The sequence below is a fragment of the Antedon bifida genome, chromosome 11 (genome assembly GCF_963402885.1).
Source record: "Antedon bifida chromosome 11, ecAntBifi1.1, whole genome shotgun sequence".
Classification (NCBI taxonomy): Eukaryota; Metazoa; Echinodermata; class Crinoidea; order Comatulida; family Antedonidae; genus Antedon; species Antedon bifida.
The window spans coordinates 14,482,098-14,504,152 of NC_136236.1; the positions used below are offsets into that span (position 1 = coordinate 14,482,098).

The following is a 22,055-nucleotide window of genomic DNA, read 5'->3' on the forward strand; positions in this document are numbered from 1 at the left end:
TCTGATCTTGAAGTATACTACAGTATATGGTCTGATTAACTATATCCACGTTGCTTATTCATTATTAAATTAATTATTCATTGGATAATAAAACTTATAAACTATTTCCGATAGTTCTATTGCCAATTAAATCATAGTTATCAATCTCATCAATTACTGAAATACCCATGAGTTCATGTTTTTATTTGTATACTTCACCCAGAAGATATTATATTTTAGACGATTTGGACCAAATAACTTGATCGACTTGTACCATGCATTCTATCTTGGAGAAAGCGCGACCTCTTGGAGAAACCACGTACTTTCATGGACAAAGACATACCATACTGTGTGTACTAATTAGCATAAAAGCCAGGTGAGGTTTAGTGAAGAAACAATAATATGCGATGGCTACAATAACAGACTGAAGAAATACAAATAAGAGAATTCTTTGATGGTTGAAATTCGTATGTTAGATAGATTTGTAAGGTATTACGTTTATGGAAGCAAGACTATTACCATACTGGTCATTTGCAGGATAAGGTTCTTATAGCCTATGCTAGATGTTAAATAATGTATACGGTAGGTAGCCTTTCAAATCTTTACTCTGGTTTTAAGGTATTGTGTTGAAAACTAATTTTAGAATGTTGTTACTACTTAAACTAATTAGGAAGAACTGTTATTAAAAATAACATAATTTTAAAGCATTTTGTCCCTGAAATCTGCTTTGTATTTAACCAATTTCCGAACAGCATTTATGTTCTCGATATCAAGGCTAAACATAATCCTCAGGTAGCCAAAATTGATATATCAATTTCCAAACTTTTTAGCTAATAACTAAAACGTACGTTCCCATTATAGTCATCCTTCTTCATCAACATCTAAACTAACTCTTGATTATACGGGCAGTAGGCATTTTGTTTTGTCGCCGAATAACTTGACTTGAGAAGTGTCCTACATTTTAGGGACACGGTTAAATTTGCAAGAAGAACTGGTAAAAAATGAATTAATTGATCACAAACTAATTTCACCAAAACACATTTGGGCTATAGAAACAATTGCAAATTGTAAGCAAAACGTTCGTCACGCACGATATTCTTATAATGTCATTTAAACATTATATCGAGATTGCTAAAAGGGCGCGAAAACATGTTCACTTATGCATGTACAATGTTGTTAATGAAACATTCTGTAGGATAACCTGAGTAGTATTCTGTTTGTATTTCACACCTCCACTCGTTGCAATCTTTGATGCCATATAGCAGTTGTAATATTATTGATTTCGTGCTTGCGTCATGCTTGATGATTTCTCCTATGGGATTTTGTGCTTACTCTTAATGAAGAATGGAATAGACGAATAATATTATCTTATCCACCTAGTGTCTGAGAACGTGTTGCATTAACCGTTTGTGTTCGTCTTTCACTCGTTATGTGAATCGTTACCTGAATTAACTGCTACATCTATTCTATGTTTTCTGCTGCATAGAACAGGTTTAAACCGGTTTAACATCATACAAGTTATAATTGACCTGTAGACGGGGAAGGAAATCCTTACCCACCTCCACTCCCCCACCTTAACAATCTGTCTAAAAATAGATTGTATCCGTACTACAGCAATGCATTGGGACTCCTAAATGCATTTCAACAATAAAGCGTGGTTCCCACTAGAACGCAACGCAGCGACGTATTGCGTAATCACAAGTTGCGTCGCTAGTGGGAACCAAGCTTAAGAGGCCCTTCTTGTAAAAACAAAATTATTAAATTATTAACTAATAAGAATAGTTACATTTTTAAAAGTAGACATAGACATGTTTTCGCGCCCTTTTAGCAATCGCGATATAATGTTTAAATGACATAGACAAATTGAAACTATTTCACCTCACAAACCAACAGGCCAGGCGGCGATACTGGTTATTAACTTTTACTTATAAGATTAGTGCTGCTTAATTTGCTTATGATTGAATCCCGATAACAAACTTAGCTTGTTGAGATTTTTTGCTTTTTTTTAAATTGATATTGACACTAAACTTCTTTTTGTCTAAATTTTGTATTTCTAAATGTTGCTGTAGTTGGCTTAAAGTGTTAGTTTGGAACACGAACTTTTCTCAAATATTAGAACACGAAATTTTACAAGATTGTACACATTTCGTTTCCATAGTTTTCTGACACTTTTGCAAAGAGTGCTCATACGATATTAAAATGAAATTAAAATCAACAGGTGAAAACAATCAACCAATCAGGAAGTGTAAATCCCCTCTTGCTCCAAGAGGACATTTCTTAATAACATAATAACTCTAATACTGTGGTTATAAGCACAATTATCCAAAACGGTATGATAAGTAGGCTATAATATAATATTTTCAGCAACCTATAGGCCTAGTTTATTGTTTCCCCATGCGGTTGCTACTGTTTCATTTCATACCTAAAAGCATTCTTACAGTGCTTGGCACAAAATAATCACTTTAGGGGTGTCCACACTAAAGAAGCTAAATGTGTTTATAGCTACTGTTAAAAGTTAAAGAAACAGTATGTCAGGAAACTTGGATTTTCCAGGTATAATTGGCTATAATCTATTTTCTGATTTTACGTAGAAATCAACACCCTAAACAGGCAAACATTATCGTCACGAGTTGACTGTACCCGGATGAAAAGCGTCTGGAGACATTGTTGCCAAATTAAACTAATTTGTGTAGACTACACGGATACTTTTAGTTCAACCCCATTACGGATGCAATAGGCATAAATAATGTTCAAAAACATCGACCTTTGATAAATGCTATTATTTTTCTTGTTGCAAAGGGTAAAGCGTAGTTCCAGCGACGCAACCTACGCAACGTAAGAAATGCCCTTCCAATAGTTGTGTTTGCCCCCGCCTGCATTGTAGCGTCGTCGGTTCCTACTTGTGATTGCAATACAGCACTTTGCGTCAACACGTCGTTGCGTTGCGTCCTAGTGTGAACCACGCTTTAATGAATGACCAAACGTAATGTTTACGATATTAATTACCTACAATACACGATGTCTTGTTAAATTTTCACTAAAACGACGTCATTTCATTTAATAATGTATTTCTTACGTCGAAGTTCGCTATGTTATTTGTTGCATTTGTATTTTATCAAGTTATTTTGAATACAGTATGCAAACTTTCATTATTTGATCAATGTTATCATATTGACCATGTTGTTCTTTCCATTGTGTTTTATATTATTGCTTGTGAAGAACAAGCAAGGTAAGTTTCAAACCAACAAGATTAGTATTACTAGGGGCCCTTCTATTAAATAACCTTAATAACACTATCTCTCCAGTGGGTCTTTCTCACGAAAATGACTATTCAGTTTTTGTAATGAAATCAAATTAGAAGGCTAATTGGGTTAGATTTCTCGTTCGCATTTCAATAATTCGATACTTAATTCAATAAATACTAATATGTTCAATTTGAACCGTTTTAAAAACTCCAAGAATTCGATTTCCTGTTAATATAGGCTCATACACATGGCGTATTTAAATTGGTATATTAATAACAATATAGCATTTGTGTCACGATATCATCGAACAAGTTTTATCACTATTTGAACGCGCGTGTCAAGTTATGTGTATCGAACGCGCGCGTCAAGTTATGTGTATCGAACGCGCGCGCCGTCAATTAGTTATGCCGACATATCAGTGTTTCATTCTTGTGAGTTATCACGAGTGAATAACGTAATCTTTTTATTAAGCTTCGATACTTGTTTGAGATCCGTGTTTACATAGATTTCCTTAATACATAATTCAATTACATAATTCAATTACAGAAAGAAAAGTTATAAATATGTCAAGTTTTTATGACAAATCGAGAAAAAGTAAGCAATATGATGTTGTTTGTTTTATAAACTTTAACTTCGACATTACTCTTTCTTTGCTACTAAATATCGAATCCATTGGTAGGTGAATTAATTATGTCAAAGTAAAGTATTGTAGAGTAGTACCTCATTTTGTTTTAAAAATCAAACAGCAACAATTTATATTAAAGAAAAAAGAAAACTCAACTTTTATACTTAGTTCATGTTTATTTTTCAAAACACAATAAACAAACTCCACTTCATAAACTTTGATATTAACTGGACGAAACTCAGTAGTTCATTATCTTTGCTAAATAATTATCTTAAACCTTTCTCATTACTTTAACCAAATATTGGCATTTAGCCATTCGGACAGTTATTAACACAGGCAGGTAAAGGCTATTCTATTTGAGTATAGGGTGTATTCATGGCCACTTCCATTGTCCTTCAGGGGCATCTTCTATCAACGGTTCCCATGCCTTCCATTCCAGCATTTTACGAGCTAACGATAATTCAGCTTGGGCCTAGAAAAGTAGAAGATATTGTAATTTTATTTGAAAGTTTGTGAATAGGAAACAAACACATGTAATTGGTAATTCTGTTATCTTATTAAACTCACTAATATTGTGTTTTTCTAATATTACTTACAGATACACACGCAAAGGCATATTGCATAAATAAAGAGGGCGCCAATCTGTTCACTTGCTCCATTACAAATTTTGTGGTGCACAGTAGCAGGTGAACATATCCTTTTCTGTGTTATATAACTATAGTTAATTGGACTATGTAATCAAAAGAAACTGAGAAATGAAATACCCCCGCCAGAGTTTCTGATCATTTCTTTAAAAAAAGTACTCTATATAATGAGAACAAGTCTCCATCCAATTACAGACTCCTTAATTTAATCTTCTTTGCCATGTCCCAAATGAATACTAAATATATCTATTTATTAATTTAAGTGATTAAACCATTAGACAGAACACTGGCCACACTACAACCCTGGTCGAAAAAAGTCCTTCAACAACAAAGCTTGTATGTACTGTAAGATAAACGTTTAACACATATTAAACAAAGATGTAAAGTATTTATTTATAAGAAATTATTACCTGTAAAACAACTTCTTCTATTTGTCCACAATCAATCTTGCTTTCTAATTTACTAATATCTGGTTCCTAGAAAAGATAAGTTTATCAAAAAGTTAATTAACTTTTCATATTTAAATACAAATTCTGAGAAGTTGTTTTGTGTTGCACTTGCTGTTATGGGCAGTTGTAAGTTTTATATTATTGGAATTGTAGAATTCCGGAATTGTAACCCATTTATGATAAATAAGATATTATACTAACTGTATTAATATAACCTAAACGTTCATTGACGATTTCTTCTGTATACTGTCTGTAGGCTGCATCTTCTGGCATGTTGGCTACCACACCCAGTACCTTCTTGTATATGCCTTTCAGTGCCTATTAGTAAACAAAAACACCAACATGGATAAATAAAACAATGATAGCCTAGGTATTGTTTTTAAAGACTCTTTTTATTTTGTTGTATGCTTTTGTTACTTACATCATGTGGTTTTGCACGAACAGCAAGACCAACAAGTCCAGTTGTCTGTGGACATAATAAAAACAACCTCAAATTATTTAGGCTCAAATGTATTTATTTCTTTGAAATTTCGCATTTTTATTATTTTTTTCATATATTCATTTACTCATTAATTACTGTACTATTCTAATATTTATACTTAGGGCCTAAACATAAATAATAAAATTAATAAAATGAAGGTTTTGCAATTGCACCTATAATTTGCTTGGTATTCAAAAAAACCTAGGCCCAGTTCGCCTGACCTCTCGCATAAAAATATAACCAATCGCGCCTGATAACCCCTCACTCAGACTCAGTATTGTAATTATCGGTAGGCCTAGCTAGGGGGAACTAAAATTAAAGGCTATGGAGGCCTTGCCTATTATTCATTAATCTTTAACAGTGACATATATAAATAATACAAAATGACAAGACATTAAATTTTCTAAATTATAGCATTAAACATCTATTTTTAATTAAAAAATGTTTGACACCTTTTTGACTACACCCGCCATGTTGTTTTATTTCCACCTCACTTTCGACTCGCTCACAATAGCTATAAGTGTTCTTTTATATCTATTAATATAAAAAACACTATATATCCTATTTCTTCTATATTAAATGTTTTACAATACCTAATTTATATTAACTGTGTTTTAAATATTATTATAGAATACTACTTTTAATTTAATATTAAATAATTTTATAAGCAACACACATCAATAGCGCCACCCCACTCATGTGCGCGAGTTTTCAACATTCCTTCTTTTTTTTTAGGTCGGGAGTGAAAAATGGCAACAAAAATACTTATAAAAAGCTCCATAATGTTTATTAAACATAATTTTAAGTGTGCTTAAACCTCGCTTGTCTAAGGTAGGGCTAAATTTAGCTACCTAGGCTAATAGTAATCATAGTCCTAGCTAGGCCTAGCCTAGGCTGGTGCCGAACTGCGTCGTCGATCGCGTAGATCTCACCTACCTAGTAGGCCTAGGCTGAATCCGGGATGATTCGGCCCACATGTTGTTGGACGATTCGGCCCACATTTGGTTGGACGATTCGGCCCACTTTTTGCCCGCAACATCTTTGTAGTAAGCCGAAACGTCTGTTTAAACTAACAATTACATTATGTATTCAGTTGCTGAGTTGTATAGTAGTATTCTGATGATTCTGTACTGATGATGATATTATATTAGGAAAATGAACATTTAAATGCTTGTTTGTGTGTTTAGTCATGTTGAATTGATTCCTGCTGGACTGGCTGGTTGAATGAATTAAAGCCAAACATTAATTATCGAAGAATACATAAAAAAATAGTTTATATAATTTAAATGACGGCCGAAGCACCATGCTGGGCCAAGAAAAGGGCCACTGAGTATTTTTAATGACATTTTTTCTTTTTATTGAACAGGATGGATCTGAAGTACATTGGGACTTTAGCAGTAGGTATAGCTGCTGGAGTTTCAGGTGCTATGTTTTTTTCAAACTGGAAGAAGTGTAAGAAGCTAGATAATAAAATAACCGGTAATAAACTTCAATCATTGATATATTTGTTTTTGACAGAGACCCGTCGTCATTTATAACATTTTGACACTTACTGGAGTCACTGGCTGATTCCGTGCTCTCTTAATAAAACTACCAGAATCGCATTTTATTTTATACCAAATGAAATTTTTATCTTGTGGAGTTATTTGTTATTCTCAATTGTCAGTGGCCTACAATATTTTGTCACATGGGCACTCATGTGTAATAAGACACCTGTGCAACTTGGAACATCATGTTGCACAATATTACTTGTTTCCGGAGCTCAGCATTTGCTGGGTCATTATGAGCAATATTACAGGTTAAAGTTGATTGTGTAAGCATTTTTTCCTATCCAGATGCTGGTGAAATCGTCCACACTAGTGCGATAGACAACAGTCTTGGTCTGAACACAAGTAATCGGCAAATTGGTGACGTACTCCTAACTACCCCAGCACGTTCTTTCAGACCAACAGACACCATGATAAGCACGCAGCATTCTTTGCTTGCCACACCCTCGCAGGAAATTCCACCAGAAGAAATTGGAAGTCCAGAGGCAGGTGGTCTTTACGTCCATCAGGATAATCAAAGTTTGTTTAATCTTCTATTCAATATTGCTGAGGATCAATCTCGCACAGGTAATATGGAGGTTTGATTTTTCTGACGACCTTTGACCCAAAAACTAGTTAAGTCATAATTACATGGGATGTGCTTCCTCGCTTGCTTTCTGGATTCTAGGTCCTTTACAATCTTGACTTAACTTCTATAGAAACACAGAACCTCTTTTTAAAGACCTAAATTACAAATTGTGTAAAATGTAACATCAATACTAAACACCACATTATATTCATTCTTTTTCTGTTTTCTATAGAGGGCATAATTCATCGTGGAATCACTTGCAATACATGCAGTGCCAGTCCAATTTGTGGCATCAGGTACAAGGTAAAGTTGACTACTACATGGTTCACAGAGAATATACTTTTTTTCAATTTATAATTCCTAACAATTGATAATAATAATTTTTATAGTGTTCCAACTGTGTTGATTATGATGTTTGTGAACGATGTGAACCGCATGATTCACACAACAAAACGCATACATTTATGAAGATCAAGATACCTATTCCACCATTGGCTAATCCTAGAAACATTTTAATGAAACCTTTTTACACTGGTATGTAATTCCTTTGACATAGATTAAAACTAAAGAAATGTTGTTTAGAAAAAACTGTTGATATTCTTTACAGTATTTTAATCCCCCTCAAATCGTCTATTATATTTGTCTTGAGACCTTGTGTATGCTAACATCCTAACTATTCTTAATTAACCATATCATTTTCTTTAAAATTTTAGGCAAAGAATATAATATGCGAGAACTAACTTGGGATGACTTGAGTAAATTAAAAAGTGAAACATTTTGTAAGTAGGAGTGGTTTTTTGCCCTTCAAAACATCTGTATGGAAGCAAACAACTTCATTGCATTGTTTAAATGAACTTTAAGGCTTGAATGAATGCCTTATTATTATATGCCTCACTGAGTGAGTGAGTGAGTGGCCGAGCGGTTAAGACAGTGGAACCGTAATCACGTAGCCATAACATCGGCAGGGGTTCGAGGCTCACTCACTCCATGGTTCTGGTGGTAGAACGAGTCTTCTCGGATAAGGACTATAAACCGTAGGTCCAGTGTACACAACTTGCTCGTGTGCACTTTAAAGAACCTAGTACATCTTTCGAGACGAGTAGGGGGTTACCCCGGTGTATTAGTACATCACAGCCACTGATCACCAACTGGGCCCTCTGGGAGATCAGTCTTTGACTGAAGAGGTCACCCAGTATAAAGATAAAACAAACAAAACAAACAAACATGTGGTTACTAGAGGTCTTGATCTTTTGCTCTAGTTCTAGTTGTCCCAGGACCTAGAGGATTGTAGGAGCATTGCAGATGAGATGCAGTGCACAAAGTCCTTCCATAGGGGAATTAGTAGTTGTACTCATCATGATAAGATACACAGGCATAAGCCATATCTCCCAGTGGTGCCCGTCTCTCCGGGCTGGCGGTGTTTTTTTGCTGGATGACCGTCGTTGGTTCTCCTTAACGCCCTTTTGCTCACTGCTACCAATATTGCTATCTCAAGATAGCAAGATATTGTGTCTGCTTTCCTTAAAAACTGGTAAACTTGCATCATCGTAAACTTTGCTTAAACTCCTTGGGCTGGCCAAAAACTTTTTTTTATTTCTGATTTCAGAATACATTTACATAGTATATATGTAGGTTTATGATATCTTAAAAGTCTGGAGGAGTGCTGACTGTATTGCACAGTACAATATTTTGCTAATTTCTTAATTTTAGTTGACCAGTTTGAGATTGAAGCCTTGTACAGCCAGTATCTTACTATATGTACCAAAGAGCAGGGCATAACAAGAGAAGTGTTTGATCAATGTCTAGGCTCACTCGGAGTTGAGAAGAACTTGCTTATGGACAGAATGTTTAAGGTAGAATCTTGTCGCAGCAACAGAAAATTTAATTTTTACCTGCTTAAACTGAGTAATATCTTGAAATGTTGTTGGAGCAAGAGCAGTTAAATCTGTTCAGGCCCTTGCTCCTGGCATGCCTAAAAAATATGATAATTAAATAAAGTTCTGTTTACACAAACACAAACAGTGTTTTGATTTATTTCTTTAAACTGGGTGACCTCTTTAGTACAGAGAGTCCAGTATAGGACCATAATCAACACACTTATTCTAGTCCGATATAATCATGCAATAGTAATATTAAATGCATTACATTTTTATTTCAGTTTTATGATGCAGATGGAGATGGCTACATTAACTTCACTGAATATGTTCATGGTCTTTCTGTTCTTGTGAAAGGAACCATAAAAGATAAATTGAAATGCAAGTATATTTTTATTATTGTATATAATAGTACAAACCAAAGATGGTGGCATTCTGTGTCCATGTGAGTGATCAATATTCAATAATATGTTTGCTACTTTTGATTTCATATCAATTAACAGAGAAAATGACAATTATTGTATCTATTTCATCTTTTTTTAGATGTTTTTGAAGGTTACGATCTTGAGAACTTGGGTGCACTAAGCAGAGATAACTTGCGCAAGATTTTCAAAGCATATTTTTATGTTACAATTGAGTTAGTAAGAGATGTTGTGAAAGCATGTGAGGAAGAAATGGTAATAAAAAAACTAAAATAACCTATAATAAAATAAACTATAAATAATTGGATTTGTATACTGTAATATATACATATATATACATATAATATAATAATATAATATAATGTAATATATACATGATAGTGAATATTCACAGAACTTGTGCAGCATTTTTGTTGGCAAAAGAAAGAAAGGCTGATCAGTGCTTTTGTAAAATGTTAAGGTTTCTTGTTTATTTATTTCAAACATAAATCTTGTTAGATGTTAAATTTTGATGACAACAAAGGACGTCCGGTTTCATCGATGTTCAGCGCACCAATCCCAAGAGGTTCAGATTTCGCCCTCGCTTATAATTCCAAGATGCCTCTACCGAGCAACCCAGGTACAAGGTACGCAACCAAATAACAATGTTCTTCTAGAAATGCAAATCGAACGTTCGATACTTCAGTCAGTGTAATTGAATTGATTCAATGGTAGAAGATCTACTAGTGGTTATTGTCAATGTTTTTAAAGTTGTTTTAGAGGTGGTTAGTAGGCAAAGGAAACTGCTAACAGAGCTTGCGATTACTCTGGCAATGTTATGTTTAGGTTGTAGCTAGTCGCATGTCGCGCATCCTTTATTGCCGTTTGTATATTAATGTTTGATTACTTCTTCAGGGAAGACATGTGGCCAGTAATGGAGGCCATGTGTCAAGATGCAATTGAGGAGATGGTAGAGAATGTATTCAAGATTGCCAGATTGGATGACAAGGGCAGGTAATGATAAATGAAATGTTCAGTGTGTGTCACCTGACTTGTGTGCAAAGCATGTCACCTGACTTGTTGGCACAGAAAATAATTTCTTCTCTCCACAACTTGTTGCATATATGATGCTATTTAAAGCCCATTTAAGAAAATATATCTCTGTTTGTTTGTTCTCAGGATTGGTCTTACAGAGTTTGACCGGTTGACCAGCATTGACCCAAGCTTAATCACATGGTTTGATGCACTTGGCACAATTTTCTGAACAATGCCAACCATACTGGTAAGATGCTTGCTCAACTAACAATTTATGTAGCATGAATTTTCTTTTAACTGACAACAGGGAGCTTTCGATTTGCAAAGACCTAACCAATTATTTTTTAGATTGACCTGACCTAGGTCGTTCCTAGGTCGTCGGGTCATCAAAAATCGAAAGCTCCCTTTTAAAAAATCTTTGACATTAACACTGTAAATGTTGTTACCCTTTTGTATCCTGTTCATGAAACATCAATCAACGTTTTATTAAAACTGTTCCTTGTTCAGGTGACATTAAAAGCTTTGTGTTGCCTAGGCTACCCTACGCAATACGAAATAACGGCAAACATCTGTATATTTTACATTAACATGTGTACTACCATATTTGTAGGTTTGGCATTTCAAATTGGTAAGTAAAAATTGCTAAAGAAATTTAGTACGGTGTGCGGTGGAAGTAGTTTTTTTTTTGTATTTTCATGCATGCTTTCAATAACTCTTAACTGTAGAAATTAGCTATTGTTTTTCTTTTTGTTTGCATGCTTGCAGTGTGTCTATGGTTTTCTTTTTTATAAACACCATATTAATATAGGCATTTGAAATGTTAGTAATTAATAGGTGGTAAAAGTTCCTTTCAATAGAAGCACTTTCTTTGATTCGAAATTCAGAATTAAGAGATCTTGTTCTGTTTAAATCAAAGTTTACTAACTTCTCTAAAGCCAGTCTGAGGTTATTTATAACTTGACTTTTAGAAATAATCTTTACGTTTCTGAAATCTTGTAATTGGTGGTTGGATTTTCTTTTGCATGTGTGATAAAAATCTATGCACTTTTAGCCGTTCTCAAGGAAATATATAAATATTTGATATTCAGCAAACAGTATTGTTTTAATACTTGTTGTAAAGACAGGTTGAAGTGCCTGACTTAACCAAGAATGTAACAGAGGCTTGGCATTAGTTGTGTTGCTAATAATAACTGTGGATTGGATACTGGGATACCAGAGCACTTTGTAATGTTTAAATCACATTTTTGTCCTAAATCTATGTCTACACTATTAAACTTTATGTGACAAAAAATGTGATGTTTTTTGTCAAAGTAGTTTGATAGTGTAGACAGATCTTAACAATTGCACAATTCTAAATTGATTTTATGTGTCTGCATGCCGTAGTTCTTTTAGGAATTAGTTTCTTTAATTCTTATAAAAATAAAGAAATTCCAGAAATATTATGGCTTTTCATTGTTTTAAAAGCTTTGCTATGTTATAGGCTAGCCACATTTTGTGTCAACATCATTATCTTAAAATAGTGGTCTATAATTAGAGGGGATGGTTGTAATTATAAACTAAGCATTACCCTATTAGTAAACTATCATATGTCATATTTCATCATAGTTTCTGACACTCTTGACATACAATTTTGGACATAAACGCATTTGATGATTCAGTGTAGTATTAGATATCTTTCATCTCATTGCTATAGATATAGAATTTCAAACACTTGCTGAGGAATGCCGTAATTAGTCCTAAGCTGTCATTTGCGACAGAATTCAATTTTAACATAAATTCAATTTTAGTGTGGAGATGCAGTGTTTGTTTAATCATACTTATACCTGTACCATTTGTGGCATTCAAGCCTAAATTTATTATTTGCTTAATAACCAAAAAACAGATTACATTTTTAAAAAGTTTGAAGCAAACATAAAAAATAAAGAAAATTACTACGATTTGTTCAATCAGTACCTTTATTGACCCTCACAAAATTCACCTTTTTCTTACATATTACTTTACCCCACTAAGTTTTGGAAAATGCAAAACATTGGAATAAATGCACAACATTTACAACAGTTTAGGCTTCGTAACCTCATTCTGAATCCGCCTCAAAGCCGCTATCTTGTTGGAAAATGATGAAAACGAGTCCATTAGTTTCTGTTTTCTGAAATAATTATTTTAATCCTAATAGTAATTTTTGTTTTAACATTTTTAATATTTTGCTCTTTTTATGTTGCTATTGTTGCATTATTTAACAACAACAATAATTGTATTTGTACTCAAACCTGTTTTTATAACCTACTTTAGTTTTAGTAAGTAGAAAAAAATAATCTACAAATAATGGCAAATCCTTGAAATTGAATGAGATTTCTTTTTAAGAGTCATCGATTAAACATCGTAAGAATAATATGAAAATTCAAGGCCTGACTACTATTAACATAAATAATGATTGGTGATTGAAATAAAGGCAGTAATATAACTTTCAGTACCGTTAGCGGCAATAAAAAGTCCTAGATGAGATTGCATGCAATTTAAAAGGGTCGAGTTGCACCATCAATCAATTATGTTAAATAATGTTACTGTTAAGTGAATATATTTTTATTGAGTTGAAACATTTCGATACAGTTTTATTTTTTAATGTTTAACAATATTCAAGTTACTATTTGGAGAAAACATTTAATTGTTCTTTAATAAACAAAAAAATTAATAAATTTTAGAAATTAAATCGAAAACGATTACTTTTTTAAATACCTTTATTGTCCAAAAAATGGAGATTACGTAGCTCATTCATAGAACTGCTGAGGGAGAAAATCTGTCAGGTGGTGGCTATAGAATTGACCAAATAAAAGTCTAATACTCCTTTTACATTGCCTAGCAAAACCCCCAATTTGTCGCACAAACGCCGTGAAGACACACCATACAAACTCCAGTGCGGACGCCCCAATGTTTGTGAATTTCACAGTTTTTGTATATCTTCATTTGAGAGGAAATTTAAAGCTTTTCCCAATGTTTTATAATTTAAATACTATATGATAGTTTGTTAAAGTATTCAAAATTTACATATTATACAGGTATTTATTGTATTACTTTAAATTATTAAGTATTAAATTAAATGAATAGATTTTGATTTAAATACATTTTTTATGTGTAGAAATGGATGAAGTATTTGGTACAACAACCGTTACCTTTCTGGGCGTATGGAAAACTTAACTAATGAGAAATATTGTAGCTTAACAATGTCTGAGCTATGTTAATTCACTGTTACATTTATACAGATATACATATGTATATATACAAAGTATTAGATATTTAAATTTAAATAGTTATATTTATTGTCACATTGCCGATATAGCATTTCTTCAACCATAATTTAAGACATCAGTACTACTATATCTGCCGATACAACTTGACACTGAATTTCATATTTACATATGTAGGTACATATTTATATGGATATGCAAATACAGCTGATTTTATATTAACTTAATTCAATATGGTTGCCAAAATAATTACATATTCAATTGTATAAATTAGGTTTTGACAAACGAATTGAATAATGTTGATATAAAGTTTGCGGTACACCACATGTATTAGTTCTGAAAAGAACTGTTGAGTTTCTCGACGCAGTTCTCGACGTTTCGATCAATATGCTTTGATCGTCCTCGGAATAGAATAATGTCTAGATTTTGCCATTATATGCAAGTATGATAGAACTTATCTAATAGATAGTTCAATAAATATAAATTACTGAATTAATACACACAAAAAAAAAAATAATGTCGCTGCATAGCAATAGACCTTATGAATAATTTGGCTATAAATGATATGTCTTTTAACTTTTAATGAGATAATAATAAAGTTTGACATATTGAATCATTATGGATTGGACTTTCTTTTTTCATGTTGCATCCCTTTTTTCCTCTCCCGCAACCAATTTTGTCCATATATAGTAGCCCAAGTCCAGTTGGCTAGATTTGTTTTACCGAATTATATCTATAGACCCATGGCAGCCACAGTGCAAAATCATTGACACATCGATCTACTCTTTTTTAATCATGTTCTTTAAGTTCTTTATCTTGCATGCGCATTTTATGTACACAGCTTTATGTCCCATTCAAAGGACGAGGCAATGAGATGCATCTATAGATTTCCAATATATCAATAAACAGTATTGTTCTCTCCAACTTATGGGAAAAAACAGTTTACGCACTGGCTTTTGTTCTCATAGTTTTTAATGAACCTACAAATAACATGTTTCGACTTTAATCAAGATTCAAATAGCATTTCCAGACTGTTGTGACATTTTAATATATTTTTAGACAACTGATGTAATGCTGGAGGCGGTGGAATTAATTACTGGGCTTTTGAATTATCCATGAACAGAATTGGTCCTTGTGAATATCCATGAACAGAATTGGTCCTTGTGAATATTCATAAACAGAATTGGTCCTTGTGAATATTCATGAACAGAATTGGTCCTTGTGAATATTCATAAACAGAATTGGTCCTTGTGAATATTCATGAACAGAATTGGTCCTTGTGAATATTCATGAACAGAATTGGTTCTTGTGAATATTCATAAACAGAATTGGTCCTTGTGAATATTCATTAACAGAATTGGTCCTTGTGAATATTCATAAACAGAATTGGTCCTTGTGAATATTCATGAACAGAATTGGTCCCTGTCAATATTCATGTACAGAATTGGTCCCTGTCAATATTCATGAACAGAATTGGTCCTTATGAATATTCATGAACTGGTCTTTGTGATTATTAATAGAATTGGTCCTTGTGAATATTCATGAACTGGTCCTTGTGAATATTAACAGAATTGGTCTTTGTGAATATTCATAAACATAACTGAACCAATCAATTATTCATAAATGGAATTTGATCTTATCAATATTCACAAAGGAAATATTATCAATATTCATTTGCATAATTTGGTCAATAGTCATGGAGATCTTACTAATGTTCATAAATACAATTGGATTTATTTTCATTAATTAAGTTAAGAAATTGAGAACAATAAAAATGTTACTGATACAATTGATGAAAATATAATCTTGCATTGAATTAATTGCATTGAATTAATTTCATAGAATAAGTTTACTACATAAATGAATGTATCTCTGGAGATTTTCCTGCATGACATTTTATATTCAAACCTGGAATAATAAAATTGATAGAAACGAATTCATTCTTACACATCTTATGTCAACCTTAAGAATGAAACTACATTTTCACGCCTGAGTAGTTCCTAGCATGTCACTTGTTCCGCGTACGTAGTGAAAACCGTGAGCTTCCATTGGCAAATATTGATTTGTTAATTATGTAGTATTATGAATAGGTCTTGTATTCAAAGTCAACCCGCGTACATCTGAAGCTAGTGAGTGCGTCTATTGGAATTAACTCCCTTGCTGCTGCATCCACGTTTTGCTATTTTCAGGATATTTTTTTATCCAGACACTGTTAGCCTAGACAATTGTAAGTGATGATTATTATTTTGCATATTATTACTGTTTCTTTTGCCTCTTAATATATTATGTATTCTGAAATTTATGTAAAACACAATAGTATTGCAGAAAATGTTCTTTTTGTGAACTGTATTTACTAGATGCTTCAAACGTTGAGACGCTGCTGTTGTCAGACACAAGGTTATCATTATAGTAGTGTCATTTATTTTACTCCATATCTTATTCATAATCTGGCTATTTTTAGAATATGGTATCTTAAAGGTACAATGCAACACAACAAAACAGTGATAATTCAAAGGTATATGGATACAACTATAACTGTTGGATGTATTTTATTCTGTTAAGTTATCGTAATGTGTTTTCTATGTTCAGCTCATATTAGAATGTGCAGTAAATACGGAATATTGCATTGTTAAGATTAGGCCAGCAGGGAAAAACAGCATTGTTCTCGTCAGAGCCTCTCAACATTTTGGTGAAGTGTTTTTTCTTTCATCCTTAAATTTGTATCACATGTGCGCAAACACTGCATGTCACATCAATTCGAAAGGTCGGCATAGGTCATAGTGCATGTCATTCTAGGTGGGCCTAAATTCCGTTACAAGTAGTTGTGTGTTTTTAAACTAAAGAGAATTGAAATTATCCTAAAAATGTTATTTTCACTGCTAAGCTGATATCTAGAAAAAAACAATGATGAAAGATAAATTTTTTTGATGCGGGACCAAATTTCACACATGGGCGTCTAACTAGAACCATAACAACTACTTAAGTTCACATTTTTCTCCCTACTTTTTAAAATGAGTTTTCCAATATTGACAAGATATTGTGGGTCAGGGATAAAATGTCCAGTTTTTGTTATATAAAGGCATACATGTCCGTATGGGAGTGTTTCATATTCAATACATGTGTTTTTCTTAGTTATTAAGGTTTGTCAAGAATTCATATTAATAAGTGTTACAAGAGACATTACAATCGTTTCACTCTGGCAATCAACAGTAATGTCTTGCTTTGGTTGTGCCTCATGAATCTTAATTAACAACCCCATTGTTGCTGCATCAATCAAAATCCGCATTGGATGATTGAACTGTTTATGCACACTTCAACATGTGTATAGAATACACTAGATTTAGTAGGTGCGATGTTTCAATTATACGGTGAGCAGTAGGCCTATATCTCACTATTTTACTTAGATTGGATAGATGCATAAACTGACCCACATGCCATGTTCGGGTCTCGCAGAATCTTTTTTGTTGTCAACCAGTTTAAGATTTGGTCGCCCTTTATTTCTTGGTTGCTGAAACATATGGCGGCCGAAATGATCAAACACCTGTACTGTTGTATTGAACAATGGAATTTTACTTGGTTGCCCATCGGGACCAACCCTTTTTAGTTGCCCATCGGGACCAACCCTTTTTAGTTGCCCATCGGGACCAACCCTTTTTAGTTGCCCTACACAAGTCAAACTTATAGGGACAACTGATTCTGCATGATTTTCGTTGCTTAAAATTTCAGTAATTTGTTTATACATGAATATTTCATTGGTCATCTCTACTTCTATCATGGCTTCAAAATAACTGATAACCGTTTATTTCCGTCCCTGCAGTGTTTACTATATGGTTCACTTGGAAAGTAGTTACTATTTTAAGCCCATCATTGCTGAATATACTAATACAATACTCAAAGGCAAAACCTGTGAAACATCTCTTACACAAACACAGATACACATTCTTGTGTATACAAAAAGAACAACTAATCAATACCAACTTAATTTCTAATTACACGGTCTAATTAATTTATGAAGTCTTTATTTAGACGTTCTTGCCATATGATAACAAGACATTTATCATCAATAAATATTTAGATTTGTCTCTTTATTACAGAACTATATTGTTGAATTGAATTTTATTTTTTTCAAAAACTTTGCATAGTTTCTGACAGTTTTCTTTTAAATTTGTTTTCATTGCTAAGTTGACATTTCCTGTTATACCCACAGCATTGTTTTTTCCCAGTAATTTGTCTTTAGATTTAAAATGAAACTCTGTTTCAATTTTAATTTACAGCATTCAGTATTCCTAGGTAAAAAACTGAAACGTCAAATCAGAAGCATTCCAAATTCTCAATTAAAATTCCCATTTAAAACACAAACGCAGGCAGTTTTCTCCTTCATTGTGCTCAGCATGTAGATGACTTTATAAATTATAATATTTCGAAATTACTGGCAGGTATAAAGAACGATATTGGCCAGATTACAGATGTTTTCATTTACTTGTAATTATTCAAAACCATTTCATATCATTTTACTCGTAATGCAGTTCCACCAACTTTAATTGTTAACATGTATTCAAATGGTATGTCAATAGGAAGAAGAAATATTTATTTTACCATTGTTAAGTGTTATTGCAAATTTAAAAAACAAAATTTCACCCATCTTTCCATTCAAAACTTAAAATGTTAACCAAATCTTTTTTAAAGCCACATGTTTCTATTTCAATCATCTGTATTTCTATTTTTTTAAATATTTCTTTTATAGTGCTGTTGTGTCCTACATTTCTTTAACCCATGTTATTCCTATATCTTAATGAGTATATAAGAATGAATAAATGGTGAATATTATTATCTTACTAATAACATTAACAGTAACAAAAGCTTGCCTTTTAACATCCTCCAGAATACTAATAGATTTTGAAATTGAATTTTTACTATTATATTTTTCATAAATAGGAGTAAGTATGTAATGATTTTGTAATGGATTCAGACACTGTGGCTACTAAAATGATTACAAAATGTAGTGCTAGATTGAATAGTTATATATGTTACATTTTACATAGTTGTATTTAAATAAATAATATCTTCATCAGTAATGTAATCCATTGCAAATGTCAATATGTTTGCATATATAGTAGAACATCCGTCTGTTTATGAATGAATTGCTCTGTAATTTGTAGACAAGTTTATCAATTTAGTACAGAAAGTTTTCCCCTCTACAGTATGATAGTGGATGAATGGAAGCCCTTAATTGATTAAGGAATCTTCTAGAGTTTTGTCAGTTTCTCAGAATTTTGGCTTGCCATCTTCCAGAGTTTTGTCATTTTCTAGAGTTTTGCCATCTTTCAGAGTTTTGACTTGCCATCCATCTTCCAGAGTTTCGTCAGTTTCTAGAGTTTGCCATCTTTCAGAGTTTTGACTTGCCATCTTCCAGAGTTTCGTCATTTTCTAGAGTTTGCACTCTTTCAGAGTTTTGACTTAAAAACTTCCAGAGTTTTGCATTGCTATCTTTCAAAATTGTACCTTTTTCTAGTCTGGTAATTTTTAGCATTTCATGTTTTAATTTATTTTATCTTACCATTTTCTAGTTTGTCTTGTTATCTATCCTTTATATTGCTATCTTCTGTTGTTCCTTCTTCCTATCTTTAAGAGATCCTTCCTGCTATTATAGGTGTTGTATCGTTCCATTCTATATGTAGCTGTCTTCTAGTCTGTCTTGCATTTTCCCAGCCACATTTCTTATACTTCCTACCACTTTAAAATTAAGATACTATTTTCAAGGCATCATGTATAGGACATTATTAATGTATTCTTTTCATTCAATAATTCTTGTGTTTAGTAAATTGATAACTTAGAAATAAAATATACATGGCAATTGATTTAAGCATCTTTAGTATAGACTTAAGATCTTCTTTGAATTCATATGATTAGGCGTCTTAAGTCTCGTCGTACATATAATTTTGCACTTGAATCCCAAGATCGTTCTGGATTTCAATGGCTTTCTCGTTAAATACTCCTGTATTAAATGTGTCCAGTGTAATGTGTACAATTATTATTATGTGTTTAATATTCGTAGGTTGGCTTTATAAATTATGAAAATAGATGAATTTGTTTGTTTGATGTATATTTAATGAGAAATTTAGTCGATGGCTATGTATATTAATTTCTGTACTTACTGCAATAATTTACGTGTTGTGAATTCTTCAGAAATGAAGAAATTGGTTTTGAAGGATAAAAATGTTGACTGTGATAAATTTGTACAAACTGGATTCTATTGAAGTTTTTCTATTTTTTTCTATGAAAGGTAAACATTCAGAATTGCATTGGTAAAGACCCCACTTATTCATAAGCATACTTAACCATTTATGTGGTAATATAAATAGAAACACTAACAATTGCAATTAAGAACTAACTAGCTAGTAGCAATGCTATCATAATTGAAATTAGAATGATGTTTACCTATTTTTGTCACAGAAGTTAAACACTATTAAATTAATTTTCATGATTCCTGTTCCCAGTAAATTAATTTGAATTCAACAGAATCAATAGTTAGAGTATAATACAATGTAATATCTGTTTTATTAATGATATGCGTGTCTACCATATTAGTTGTTTCCAAGTGTCAAACGTTCTTTTGTATGTGAGCACAATTTCTTGTCTCAGAAGCAATGAACCAAGACTATTGATTTTCTGTGTTTTATTTACAAACCCGAGACGGTTCAAGTCACTTTGTTGTCGGCTAAAAGGCAAGTACATTAGAAGAATATCTTAATGAGATATTGAATGCTTATTGTTTACATAAGCAATAGAAATTATATTGTGATAAAATAGTACTTGGACAAGTACCACCTAATTATTGAATTCATGAAGATCTCTTTAGAACCAGATTATGATGTAGAGAATATAGTGAAGGATTACCGAACGTTGATAGCTGTGATATTTCTAAATGTTCAAAGCATTGAATTGATACATATCCATATCCAATCTCAAAGTCACAAATAAAACAGATTTATTTTTATTACTTGCAGTAATTCACTTTATGCAAATTTTACTCAATTTATGACATAACAACATTAAACTTTAAAATATTGACCTCGTTCGACCCCTTTTGCATGGAAGTACATACCCCGGGCATATAACGTAAACGACCTGGAACTGATTTGCGTAACTGATTACCGAGTGTGAAGCTACCGTGCAATTCTATTACCCAGATCGCAATAACTCTCTAGAGAGACTATTCACCAATGAAGCACACACAAACCTGTTAAAATGCTGAAATTAAAGCTAAACAGTATTACAGAGGTATATCAAATTCCAAATTTATATGAAAAATATGAATTGACTATTGAATAATTTTATGATTGTGTAAATTACAATTCTTATTTTAAATTACTTAAATAAAAAAAAATTTAAATGTTATTTATTATAAATAAATATTATAATAACAAAATATATATTATTTAACATTTATTCAAATTTACTATTTCAAAGATCGTTCTCTTATTGTATTGTAGCACAATCATTCATAGATATACATAAATGTTATGTCCTTGAGTTCTTTTCCCGTACTATCTTTTCCCAAGATTCTCACAAAACAAGTTTATGCTAACATCTCAAGTTCCAGTGCCCTATATTAGAGCAGTGAGCAATCTTATGCTTTAATTTCTGTAAATGTATTACTAAAATTAACTAAACTTTGCCTACCATGATAAGCATGAACAATGGAGCGATGCCCTACTCGGAGTCTTACCGACACTGATTCAATGCAATATGTAAAATATCTTGCCTACAGGGACAGTCTCAAACCCATGCCTCTCATATGGTAGTCCAATATATAATTACTCCACAGGGCCGTATCCACCAGTAGGGCTTGTAAGGTTTCAACCTGACAACCTTTTCACAGAGGCCTTTGACAACCCAGTGGCTTGAACTGAGATTGTTCCATTTTCTTACGACAGCCGCACCACTTTATTACTTGTACTGCTC

General features: G+C 32.6%; 3 protein-coding genes across 10 annotated transcripts in view; 2 read left to right on the plus strand and 1 right to left on the minus strand.

The window, feature by feature from the left end:
- The first annotated feature begins 252 nt into the window (after positions 1-252).
- LOC144855634 (uncharacterized) lies at positions 253-14,638 on the plus strand. 4 transcript variants are annotated; one of them, XM_078713537.1, is made up of 14 exons: positions 253-355; positions 6,790-6,902; positions 7,259-7,537; positions 7,771-7,841; positions 7,928-8,072; positions 8,252-8,317; positions 9,249-9,391; positions 9,697-9,793; positions 9,956-10,089; positions 10,333-10,460; positions 10,729-10,827; positions 10,993-11,095; positions 11,459-11,476; positions 13,982-14,638. In XM_078713537.1, the coding sequence occupies exons 1-12, from the start codon at positions 255-257 to the stop codon at positions 11,075-11,077; spliced, it is 1,461 nt and encodes a 486-aa protein (XP_078569663.1). In that variant the 5' UTR covers positions 253-254; the 3' UTR covers positions 11,078-11,095; positions 11,459-11,476; positions 13,982-14,638. The 4 variants fall into 4 exon arrangements, with proteins under 4 accessions (XP_078569663.1, XP_078569664.1, XP_078569666.1 ...); XM_078713540.1 differs by lacking the exon at positions 253-355 and adding an exon at positions 410-561; XM_078713539.1 differs by lacking the exon at positions 253-355 and adding an exon at positions 6,121-6,254.
- LOC144855635 (NADH dehydrogenase [ubiquinone] 1 alpha subcomplex subunit 5-like) lies at positions 4,006-5,971 on the minus strand. The gene is made up of 5 exons (XM_078713541.1): positions 5,876-5,971; positions 5,364-5,408; positions 5,144-5,260; positions 4,904-4,969; positions 4,006-4,321 (listed from the first exon to the last, which is right to left on the minus strand). The coding sequence occupies exons 1-5, from the start codon at positions 5,894-5,896 to the stop codon at positions 4,223-4,225; spliced, it is 348 nt and encodes a 115-aa protein (XP_078569667.1). The 5' UTR covers positions 5,897-5,971; the 3' UTR covers positions 4,006-4,222.
- A 1,539-nt stretch (positions 14,639-16,177) lies between the features above and the next one.
- LOC144855979 (synapsin-like) overlaps positions 16,178-22,055 on the plus strand; it is a 229,404-nt gene continuing 223,526 nt past the window's right edge. For all 5 annotated transcript variants that reach the window (XM_078713949.1, XM_078713950.1, XM_078713952.1 and 2 more), the window contains exon 1: positions 16,178-16,317. The gene's annotated coding sequence lies outside the window, so the exon portion shown is untranslated. The remainder of the gene's footprint in view (positions 16,318-22,055) is intronic.